The 12,634-nt window shown below is 37.4% G+C and overlaps 1 protein-coding gene across 1 annotated transcript in view; it reads right to left on the bottom strand.

The window, feature by feature from the left end:
• The window catches only part of LOC107575921 (dedicator of cytokinesis protein 4-like), a 79,554-nt gene that overhangs the window by 22,147 nt on the left and 44,773 nt on the right, over positions 1-12,634 (bottom strand). Inside the window, 3 exon segments of the mRNA XM_016262234.1 lie at positions 218-410; positions 2,562-2,732; positions 3,821-3,902. Coding sequence (XP_016117720.1) covers positions 218-410; positions 2,562-2,732; positions 3,821-3,902 — 446 coding nt within the window.

Raw genomic sequence — 12,634 nt, 5'->3', positions numbered from 1 at the left:
TTTTTTTTTAGACAAAAAATTTAATAAAATGTTTGATAAAAAAAAAATATATATATATATATATATATATATATACTGTATATATTTAATATGTCAGGCTTTAACAGTATATACACGGTGTATCATTTAGATGGCCTCTAATAAACCTATATTTGACTTTACATTGTTTTCAGCAACAATTGTTTATTTTAAATTACTTTAAAACAGAAAACTTTACCTGGGTTGATGTAAAGAGGACTCTCCACGGTCTTGGCCATGCACTGGAGTTTGACGGCCTGTAGAGGACAGTCTGTGTGCGTGAGGGCAGGCAGGCTGCTCAGCGTGTCGCGGGCCAGATTTGCCACCTCTCTCATGCTGAAGATCTTTAGCAGCTCGCAGCACACAGTCGGGAACGATCTCAGGAACACGGCCTGCGAAAACGCCAATAAACAAGTTATTTAAATACGGGAAAACCCCGATTAGTTTGTTTTTAATACATGCTGCAGTATGTTTGTATTTTATGCATGTGTGTCTCTGTAATGCCGCTATCATCTTCCTCCAAGCACATTTGCACATTGATTTAGTGTGAAAATGTTCCTCTGGCGCGGTAGGGGATGTCAAACAACAGATGTAAGCAAAGGCACTCGTGAGCACACACAAATATCACGGTGACACGAATCTGGCACAGCTCCAGTCGCCTGCATGTGCTTCAGATTATGGCGTGGTGTCCAAAGACGCTTTGTTTTCTTGGCCGTGTTAATTGAAATCTGCTCTCCTGCTGGGCCGCCATAACAAGAACAGACCTGCGTGAGAGTTCAGTGCGAGTGAATGTGCGAATGTGCTCACACGTCTCCACCGAAAGCAACCTCGGAAAGAACGGGAGCGAGTCTCTCTGCCCGTCAGACACACATGGCTCAGCTGACTCTGAGCTCGGCGGGCCGTGACGGTGTGTGGCGGGCCTTTAGCGCGCTCAGCGTGCATCTCTGTTTGTGTACATCAAGACTGGCTTAACTCTCCATGGGCTGACTTGAGCTTTGAAAGCTGATATGCTAGCAGAACAAATCTGGGTGGGGCTGAAAAAGAAGTACTGTATTCATTAAATGCTCCTAGTGTATGTATTTGAGTAGCAGATTTCTCGAAATGTCCTCACAAATATAGTAAAACTGAACGGTCCAGATTAGTAAAATGGTACCGATATGGGTAAAATATTGTCGTAATCCAATTTCCTTAAACATCTTAAATTCTAATCGAAATCAATGTGAAGTCTTGTTTACAGATATAGGGCTAAATTAGTGCAAATACTCTGAATACCCTGAAAAGAGATGGTGTATCTGGTGGTATGAATCCATGGACATTGTTATAATGCAGTGTAATATTGCCAACAAACTCAGGTCATCAATAACAGTTTAAATAGCAGACCCAAGTTTGGGTCGATTCGCACTGCAAATCATTTTTATGCAAAAGATTTGACAAATAAAAATTGCAATAGTTAATTAATAATTAATTAATTAATGCATTTAGCAGACGCTTTTATCCAAAACAACTTAGTGTATTCAGGCTATCCAGTTTTTTACCAGTATGTGTGTTCCCTGGGAATTAAACCCACGACCTTTTGCGCCGCTAACGCAATGCTCTACCACTGAGCCACAGGAACACTAAATAAAATAATATAAGAAGTAGTAATAGTAGTAGTAGTAATAGTTAACTGCAATTTGCAAACAACACTTGCTAAACACAATCACATCTGATTTCTGTCTGCATCAGCAAGTGACTAATAATGCTAAAATGAGAAACACGTTGTAATCTAATGCTGCATTCGTTTTTAATGAGAAAAATCTATTATTATTTATTATTACTTATATTACATACCATTTCTTATTTTTCCTTTTTCAATTATTTATCATTATTATTATCTTAATTTTAAATTGACCTTTTATTTAATTTTTAAGGTATTAAGGCTTCAAACCTGAAAATTCACTATGAATATTCCTGAAAACAAATAAGCCATTCAACAATTTTGACTCCTGAAACGGTATACACTTCAAAAGTTTGGGGAAAGAAATTAAAACTTTTATTCAGCAAGGATGTATCAAATTGATCAAGTGACTGTAAACACTTTTACATTGTTCTAAAAAAATCTAATTCAAATGCTGTTCTTTCAAACTTCATGGATCATGTGACACTGAAGACTTGAGTAACGGCTGCTGAAAATTCAGCTTTGCATCACAGGAATAAATGACATTTTAAAACATTCAAAACAGTTTTTTATTGTAATAATATTTCACAATATTACTATTCAGCCTAGGTGAGCATAGGAGACGTATTCCAAAAACATTTTAAAATGTTGCAGGCCACAAACTTTTGAACGGTAGTGTAAGATGACTGTTTGGATTATAGACCTGGAACTGGACCACTTCAGGTTGTAAAAATGCATTTGTATGATGGTGTAGTATTCTCAAGTGCTAGAATATTAGCTTACTACATACAAAAGAAATGCATGCTTTCTCATCACTCAGTACAGTACATACTTTTTAAAAAGGGTGTAAACTTGTATCCAGTCTACAGGCCTGTGTATGTCTCACCTGTGTGTGTGTGATGGGGCTGATGCCCTTACTCTCATGCGACAGGAACAGGTGGATTGATTTAAAGAGTTCGTGAACAGAGCAGCGAAATTCCTCCTCATTCTGGCCTCCGGTGGCTGCCGCGTACAGACGCCGTGACTGTACAATGTACTTAAACAAGTACTCAGACGCCTGCAGGTATATGATATCAGACAATTGTTATTTCAATAATTTTTTTTAAAAATCCAAACAATCCAAAAAATATTAACCCAGTAAAACATTCTTAACCCTGTAAACCCTGTTGAGCATCATATTCAATATTTTTATGGCTCTATTTCTCCCAGAAAGATGATATTTAAATGTTTAGTTCTATGATCAAAGCTCTGTTATTTTTATTGTGGGGGCAAATCATATAATGCAATGTATGTAACACAATAATGATTGAAAAATTATCAAATAAACATTCTCAAAAGCCTGATGGATTGATGTTCACATTTTAAAACAATTTTTAAAAAATAGTGAAAAATGATAATCAAGTAAACCAAGTTGCTTCAGTCCAGTAAATGTTCATCTTGAAATATTACTTACAATATAAAAGCTATTCTTACGTTTACTTTATCAACATCAGCCAATATTTCACAACAAAAAGACACATGAACCGATAATTATACTAAAAATTATACTTGCAAATCAATCAGGACAGAAGGGATTTAAATGTAACAATATATTAAATATAATGGCATGCAAAAAGAGAAATAAAGGTCAAACCTGGAGACACTTGTGTGAAGTGCATTTTCCATTTTTAAACATTTAAATCAGAAAGAGCAAAAAAAAAAAACACACACACAGGATGAATAGCACACAATGTACCCAAAGAGATTTGAAAGGTTCAAGGTAAGAAAGTGGGAATTGCTTTCACATAACACCTTTGAAGGGTGTAAACGAGCGTGGATACATTTAGCGAATGCGCCTGGTGGTCCCATGGCAGGTCATGAAAGCCGAATGGGCGAATGAAGAAAGAAAAGACTGAATGTTTGTAGCTTAATTGCATGATGAGAAAGAAAAGAGCTTCCTGTGGGTGAGAGAGGCTGGAGAGGTAGATCAGATGCATCAAGAGTATTCATAGCTGCTGGGGAGGAAGCTCAGAAGATCAGCAGGGGGTGAGGGTTAACCCCAACATGACAGGCTGACAGAGAGAGATAGGGTGCTTATGTCTCCTCATAGATTTGCATACATACTGTAACATACATCCCGAATGAAGCGTATGTTAGTGTTCTCACCTTCAAAACCTGCTGGATCTGTTCTTGGTGCTCGGCATCAATGATACGATCCACATACCACTTCAACACACGGATCAGATCCCTGCAGACACAAGCCGTGAATATCAGACATCGAGGGCAATGTTTGTTTAAGTGTGAATGTTGTACGTTTCTGTTTGTCCTGCAGGGAAGATTCATCATATCACAAATATGATACACATAAGGCAGCACTCAAGATTTTACGGATCTCCTAAAATTACATCTGCAGGTAAAAGAAAAATGCATGGGAAAATGTTTGCATGCTCATGTTACACTATTCAGTAACTTTACGTTTTTGATGGGGTTTTTTTAATTCGCTAGTTTGTATTTAGTTTATATTTTAGTTATTAATTTCAGTTTAGTTTTAATGGAGAATAAATTGGTTTACACTTTTGTTTAAAAGTTCAAAATAACAGCATTTATTTGAAATGGAAATATTTTGTAACATTATAAATGTCTTTACTGTCACTATTGATCAACTTAATGCATCCTTGCTTTATTAATTATTATTATTATTAGTATTAATTAAAAAAAAAATCTTAGTGACCCCCACTTTTGAATGGTAGTGTATTTTGCTTGATATCGTTAGTATAGTTTTTGACTATTTTTTTTTTTACACTGCTAGTGTCAGGGTTCTGCCCTGACAGTCATATCTGTTCTGTCTTTGTTTAATGTGTCCTTGTTTGTCTTGTGTCTGAGCACATGGCTTTGTCTTTGTTTATGTTGGCCATGTGCTCCTCTCGTCCTGCCCCCTTGTTTCCCTCTACCACGCCCCCTTGTTTAGTCCTAGTTAACTTGATTGTGTCCACCTGTTCCTCATGTGTTCTGCTCCTTTACAGTGTGCCTCTTCCCTCATGTCTCTGCTGGTTCGTTGCATTAGTTCTTTATGTGAAGAGAATTTTTTGTCAGTCCACTAGTCGTATTAGTAGTGTTATTTTTACACTCCTTGTCAGTCTAGCTTTGCATTTAGTTTTCTAGAGGTTTATTAGGTTTTCTTTGCTTTTTGTTATTTTGCTCTAGTCTAGTTCCTGTCTTTATTTTTGTTCTAGTTTTATCAAGCCTCTTGTTTGGTTTCTTTCCTTATTTTGATCTTGTCTGTTTTTATTCCAGTTATCGATTCCTAGATTTTGCCTTATGGTTCATTCTTTTGTTTATTTGCTCTCTGCAGTTTGAGTTTGTTGCTTGTTCTCTCTTGTGGTGTTGTGTTGTGTTATGTCTTGTGTTTGTTCCTGTTCCTGATTCCCCTGGCTGCTGTTCTCAAGACCTGGCTATCTGACTGGACCGATTTCACCACAGCTCAGAGTATCAAGCCCTGGTTTCTCAAGCTGCTGCCTGATCTCCAGTGTTCTCATTATCTGGGGCCGCTCTATCATCCTTGTTCTTCTCCAGCCTAACTTTGTCCAGGTCTGACCTCAGCCATCCTCCTGTTCTCCTGCAGACTGCCCTTTCCTACTGTTTGGACTCTCACATCACCCCATTCGTTCCTTGTCTTGTCAATAAACCTCACTCCCTTGATCATTCTGCATCTGGGTCTCTCTTTAGTAAACTGCTGTGGCAGACCGTGACAGCTAGTTTTTGTCTTCATAATATTATTGCATTTAGAATTAAATATAACAATATCCTTGATATTAGTTGTTCAGCGCCCAAATTTAAAGCTATTCTGACTGCTATCTGACTGGTATGAATGTTACTTCAGGGTGATCCAGGAATGCTCTACTCCAGTAAATTTATGACACGGCTCTGTGGAATAGTTGATTTTGATTGGTCAGTCGCGACATTGCGAGGTATGTTATCGATAACAACTGGTAAAAACTAATAACACAGGCTCATCCGGGTAACTGAAGTCGCCGCTATATGCTTGCTAGGAACAGTTTTTCTTTGTGGATGCTTTTGTGCTTGGTTAGCTAATAAAATACTAAAACTTGATCCAATATTATGTGTATAATTATTTAATGTCACCCTGGTATCGCGGACTCGCTTTCTTGTTTCATACAAACACAGCTGCTGCCAGGGCCGGATTTACGCAGAGGCATTCTAAGCTCGTGCCTATGCTCGCTCGTCCAGGGGGAGCCCAAACACAATGAAGAGATATATAATATTTTTTGTTATACTATGGGCTATCTACAATAGTAAAAGAACCAAAGCAGAAGACATTGAGCAAATGAATATAACAAACAATAGGGTAAAAAATGACAAACTATTTCCATGTCTTCCACCTTTTTTTCCACGCTTTCCTTCTCCCGTTCCCTCCCACAGACGCACACAGACAGTAGTTACAGACACACACTCGTGCGGAGACGCGGACAGAATCTCGTTGTCAGCGCTGCAGCTGCCCTGTGAATTTATCAATAAAATAGTTTCGCAGCTGAACAGCTACATGACATTTCTCAGTAGCGAGGTTCTTGAAGCAGTTCAACTTAAAGATTCGCAATTAGTAGACGCTGCTGCTGCTGCTGAACACTGCTGAGAGACGCACAGACGCACGTATACACATGCACTTAATCTCTCTCTCTCTCCCTCTCTCTCTTTCACTCTCTCTCTAACAACCGCATTAGACTGCATTAATAACTGCGTTAGCCTGCATATCAATGGCTCAAGCCTCTGTTATTAGCTCTAAAATGACGTTTTGGAATTCGCAATGGAACGTTTGCAGAAAATTAGCTAGTTCAACACACGATATTTCAGGATGAAAACAAAAACATGTCAAATGTCTTGAAACAAATCATCTGAACAATTGATATGTGATTGTGACTCCAGGCCATTAAAATTATTAGAGAAATAATGCACTCCAGAAGTGGTATGCCCTGCCTATTAATGGAATGGTCTTTCTCAGTTCTCAAACAAATTAAGAACTACATTTCGATTTTTATTGCCTGAACGCAAGCGCTTATTGCGATAGAAAACACTGTAACGGTTTCACTGATATTTGATTGAAATATTTTTGTTTGTTTGAGTGGTCGTAATATTAGGCCTATTATATTAATAGGGATGGGGGTGAATTTATCAATAAAATAGTTTCGCAGCTGAACAGCTACATGACATTTCTCAGTAGCGAGGTTCTTGAAGCAGTTCAACTTAAAGATTCGCAATTAGTAGACGCTGCTGCTGCTGCTGAACACTGCTGAGAGACGCACAGACGCACGTATACACATGCACTTAATCTCTCTCTCTCTCCCTCTCTCTCTTTCACTCTCTCTCTAACAACCGCATTAGACTGCATTAATAACTGCGTTAGCCTGCATATCAATGGCTCAAGCCTCTGTTATTAGCTCTAAAATGACGTTTTGGAATTCGCAATGGAACGTTTGCAGAAAATTAGCTAGTTCAACACACGATATTTCAGGATGAAAACAAAAACATGTCAAATGTCTTGAAACAAATCATCTGAACAATTGATATGTGATTGTGACTCCAGGCCATTAAAATTATTAGAGAAATAATGCACTCCAGAAGTGGTATGCCCTGCCTATTAATGGAATGGTCTTTCTCAGTTCTCAAACAAATTAAGAACTACATTTCGATTTTTATTGCCTGAACGCAAGCGCTTATTGCGATAGAAAACACTGTAACGGTTTCACTGATATTTGATTGAAATATTTTTGTTTGTTTGAGTGGTCGTAATATTAGGCCTATTATATTAATAGGGATGGGGGGCCCAAAAATTAGTTTTGCCTATGTCACGAAAAGAGGTAAATCCAGCCCTGGCTGCTGCCATTTTGTGATGATTGTTTTATACACTGTAATGGATTATAAGATAACTAACATACTTTAAAGATTTTAAAACAGTTTTGTCTTAAATCAATATCTTTTATCGCCATGTCTCTGCTTTGGGTCAGGGTCCTGGCAGGCTGAATGTTTTTCCAAGATCAATAAATGTCCTTAGCGGTCCTCTGTATCCCATGAGGGGACTTAAACACTCAGGCGATGAAACGTCTGAGATGTTAAGTGATGGTAATAATGAATCAGTGGCTTTAGAGTGCACAGGTCTTCATGAATACTTGATGCAGCTGCCAGCAAACTTTGTAAACAGGCTCTGAATGCTCCGAGTTAATGGTCTCTGTTGACAGTCAAAATGTCCTTAGGGTTCAACTGATCGAGATCTGTGTCAGAAGGACTATAGTTCTGTGGCTGGTGTGTAAGTTACAGTAGGTCAAAATCTTAGAAAACCTGAGAAATAGTGAGGATACTTTCTTTTTGTTTAAACATTTCTTTTTCGCTGCATTGGTTAATTTATAAAGTAAGATGTTGTGATTAATAACAAACGAAAAAAAATAATTGGAGGAAAACTGGGTCTTTGATGAAGCTCTTGTTGATTTTGGAAGCCCAGGAGAGTAATTTGGCCATAAGGAGGAAAATGTTAACATTCCCAGCATGGGATTGCAATTAATGTTAACTACAGCATAATACCAGCTCTCATTCCCCCTAAAGATTTCCTTTAAAATCCAATTAGATCTTAATTAAACACACTGTACCACCTCACTAATCTTAAGATATGTTGTGATTGTAATATTTTCAAGGCAGTTGATTTTAGCTGAGTCCAAAAATATCAACTGTAATCAAGTATATCAACTATATCTTTATGTTATTTATCCTAGTTATATTTACCAAGATCTGACTACTAATATGAGTATTTTTTCTAAAATACACAGAACTCCGTTCAATTGAATTAGATTCAATTTTGTTCTGTTCCAATCCGTGTATCATTTGTTTTTTCTTATTTAATATTGAATGAAGAAAAATTAGAAAATGGTTCCTTTTTCATTTTTTCATAAAAAAAAAAAAAAGATTTTTCGTTTTACGTTCAGGGGTGGAAAAATTAATAAACAGCTTGTATATTTGAATATATACTTGAATATATATTTTTACAACTGCAGCAATGGAGGACTATTAGAATCCGTGTATCATTCGATCATTCGTTTTTTGATTTAATATTGAAAGTAGAAAAATGAGAAAACGGCTCCTTTTTCGTGTTTTTGTTTTTTTCCGAAAAACGAAAAACGTGAATTCAGCTTAAATTTTCGTTTTTCGTTCTTGGGTGGAAAAATGATTAAACAGCTTGAATATTCGATTTCTACACGTGGGCGGGAATTAAACGCCCCTTTCTGCTGATTGGTCAGCCGAAGATCAAACCTGCCTTCCAGTATCACGCAGCAGAATAATAGTCCTCTGCTGCTGCAGTTGTATGGATTCTTAATGCATTTATTGCAACTACATTTAGTCTTTTTTTCATCAAACAAACAGGTTAATGAATAGCTCAACACAACTCATACCTGGGCAGAGTCTAGGCAGGACTTTCTTCTGTGTCTACATAAATTCTATTCTTTGCATCAGCTGGGCATGGCAGGGTATGATATGACAGCTGTCTTAGCCTACCCTGCTCACACAGTAAGTCTGTTTAGAAAAATATGAACTGTAGTTGCAATAAAATGGGTTATTAATCAGTACAACTGCAGCAGTGGAGGACTATTATTCTGCTGCTTGATACTGCGGAAGAACTGAAGAAGGCACGGTTTGATCTTCGGCTGACCAATCAGCAGAAAGGGGCGTTTAATTCCCGCCCATGTGTAGAAATCGAATATTCAAGCTGTTTAATCATTTTTCCACCCAAGAACGAAAAACGAAAATTTAAGCTGAATTCACGTTTTTCGTTTTTCGGAAAAAAACAAAAACACGAAAAAGGAGCCGTTTTCTCATTTTTCTACTTTCAATATTAAATAAAAAAACGAATGATCGAATGATACACGGATTCATTAGGCCCCGATCAGACATAATGCATGTTTTGCAGTGAGAGGTGCCTTTTTAAAAATTATTTTCTATTGACAGTGAGCGTTTTGTGTTCCGTTGTGGTTACGGAAGCTTACAGTTGCTTGGAAATGTCCAGAGACTGCAATGACAGGACAGCTGATTGGGTGGTTGCCTAGCAACATTAAAAAAAACGCAGCACAAGTCAAAACCAAAAAAAGTCAACAAAAAAAAGGCAGTGTGGCGCACCTTGCATTTTCAAACCTGAAAAATGTGTTCTGTCTGATCGGGTCCTTAATCTGCCGCGAGAAACTGAGGAAGAACTGATGACGGCCCGGTTTGATGTTCGGCTGAGCAATCAGCAGAAAGGGGCATTTCATTCCCGCCCACGTGTAGAAATCGATTATTCAAGCTGTTTATTCATTTTTCCACCCCTGACTGAAAAACGTAAAATCAAGTTGAATTCTTGTTTTCTGTTTTTTTTGTATTAAAATGAGCTGCTGCTCCCCGCCCCTTTTTTCCAGAATAAGGCTGTGCCTTTACAGCCTTATTCTGGAAAAAAGGGGCGGGGAGCAGCAGCTCATTTGCATTTACTTCAGAGACTTTAGGAATACTGACACACAGATTGAACCTAGCAGCTCTTTTTTTCAACTCTCATCACCACAGTATCCATCCTGACTGCAGATTAACCTTAGTGTGTCTTTGAGCATGCTGGGAGAAACAGCGCTGTGTGAAGGTGTGTGAGTGTGTATGTGTGTGTGTGTGTGGGTGTGTGTGTGTGCGTGTGAATGGTTACAAAGCAAATAACACTGAACTGAAAATAGGCTATGAAAAAAAAAACTGTCTGAAATCCATAGGGAACATATCAAGTGGGATTTTCTTGGCTCTTTTGGAACACAATGGTTTGAAATAACATGTAAACATACTCTTGATGCACACAATGCAAAATAATAAAATAAAAAAACAAAATAAAATTGAATGAATTTAGGCATCACAACATAAGAAATGTAAAGATACACTTAATGGACACAAAACGAAACATGTAAACACACTTAAAGCTCACAATGCAAAATAAAATAATAAAATTAAATAAAATAAATTATATAGAATAAACAAATCATATAAAATATAAAAATACACTTAATAGACAATGCAAAACAAAAAACCAAGAAAGCAAAAGAATAAAAATAAAATAAAATAAAATAAATAAAATAGTGTGAATTTAACCATCACAACATTATAAGAAATGTAAACATACTTAACGCACAATGCAAAATAAAATATGTAAGCACACTTAAAGCTCACAATGCAAAATAAAATAAAATAAAAAAGAAGGAGAGAAATAGAGCAAGAATAGAGACCGAGACAGGGAAAGACACGGTGAGACAGAAACACGGGACAGCATTAAGGGACTGGGTGACGGGAACAGCGCGAGAGTGAGTATTTTGCAAGCCGCCCACATCCACCTCAACATGATGCTCCACACCTCAGCGCGTTACAGAAGAGAAACCACATCACTGCCCACACACAACCACACGCCTCATTACTGACAGACAGCACGGCCAGAACACACCACACACACACACACACACACACACACACACACACACAGAACACAGCCAAACATGACAGGGAAAGAGAGAGAGAGAGAGAGACAGAAAGGGAAGCAAAAGGTGAGTGGTTAGGAAGAAAAAGATAGGAGAGGTTAAAACAACATTAGGAGGAAAAGAAAAACAAAGAACAAAGTCAAACTTTTGAGGAGCGTCGACCTATTGAATTATACTTGAGATCTGAACCACAATTTGACAACATACATTACCTTCCTGACCACACATACAGTGCAACAACTGCATTGTCAGTTAAATGAAACAGTTTATGACAGATGAAAGCAAGACTACACTGTGCTTTGGGCTTGAAATACATCTCCCCCTGCGCTGAGAGGACTTGTAAACTCGGAGAAACTCCATGGGTTACAGTACACAAGGCCTGGAGCTCAACATAAAACACCTTTTATCTTTCTATGTTACCAAATGCATCTCTCCCAAAAGCATGACATGCTATTTCAGATAAATGCCACAGGAGCTCCAGGACTTTTTGAGTGTTTCAAAACTCGTACAACTCACTGATACATCATTTTTACATGTGTAGCATGTTTAAAAGTGCTTGGAATTGCTATAGACTTCCTGATAATATATTACGCTGTATTATATTTAGCTGGCGCTTTGATATGCATTGCAATTTTTTGTGTATATCAGTATATATATATATATATGCAAGTATTTTTTTTCATGCATTTAGCATTTTATGCATTTTGGCTCTCAATGTCCAAGATGCTGACTTTTGTTTAAATACTTCAAATATTTATTTATAAAATAGTATAATTATAAATGTATGGCTTAAAAATGTCAACAATTAAAAAAATGAAACAATGCTAACAACTAATAGCTTCAAAAATACAAATAATAAAATTACACACATTAAAGGGTTAGTTCACCCAAAAATGAAAATTAGTCCATAAATTACTCACCCTCAAGTCATCCTAGGCGTATATGACTTTCTTCTTTCAGACGAATCCAGTTGGAGTTATATTAAAAATTGTCTTTGATCTTTCAAGCTGTTTCATGGCACTCAGCGGGTGTTGCATGCTTCAGTCCAAAACAAGTTAAATAAAAAGCACCCATCCATAAAAGAAGTGTCTCACACGGCTCCGGGGGGTGAACAAAAGCCTTCTGTAGCGAATCGATGCGTTTTTGTAAGAAAAATATCCATATTCAAACCGTAATAATCACTTTAATGTAGCTTGCGCTCAATGTTGTACACTGGAAGCAGTTCTGGGAGGATGATGTATGATGTCAGCATTGCACGTGTGCCGGTGAGTCTCGTGAAAACCAACGTTTGTTAACAGGAGCAAAGGAAGCAAAGTTTCCTTACTTTAGCAAAGGAAAACCAGTCTCCTCTTGGCTTATATCGAAATCCTCCGACATTCTTCTTTACAAATCCTCGTTTTGTACTTCTAATTCATGACCGTTGTTTTGTTTTGATCTCTCCCCTGCG

This window comes from Sinocyclocheilus grahami, unplaced genomic scaffold (assembly GCF_001515645.1).
Source record: "Sinocyclocheilus grahami isolate Dianchi unplaced genomic scaffold, SAMN03320097.WGS_v1.1 scaffold31.1, whole genome shotgun sequence".
NCBI lineage: Eukaryota > Metazoa > Chordata > Actinopteri > Cypriniformes > Cyprinidae > Sinocyclocheilus > Sinocyclocheilus grahami.
Note: the sequence above shows the minus strand (reverse complement) of the source record. Positions and strands in the feature narration are given on the sequence as shown.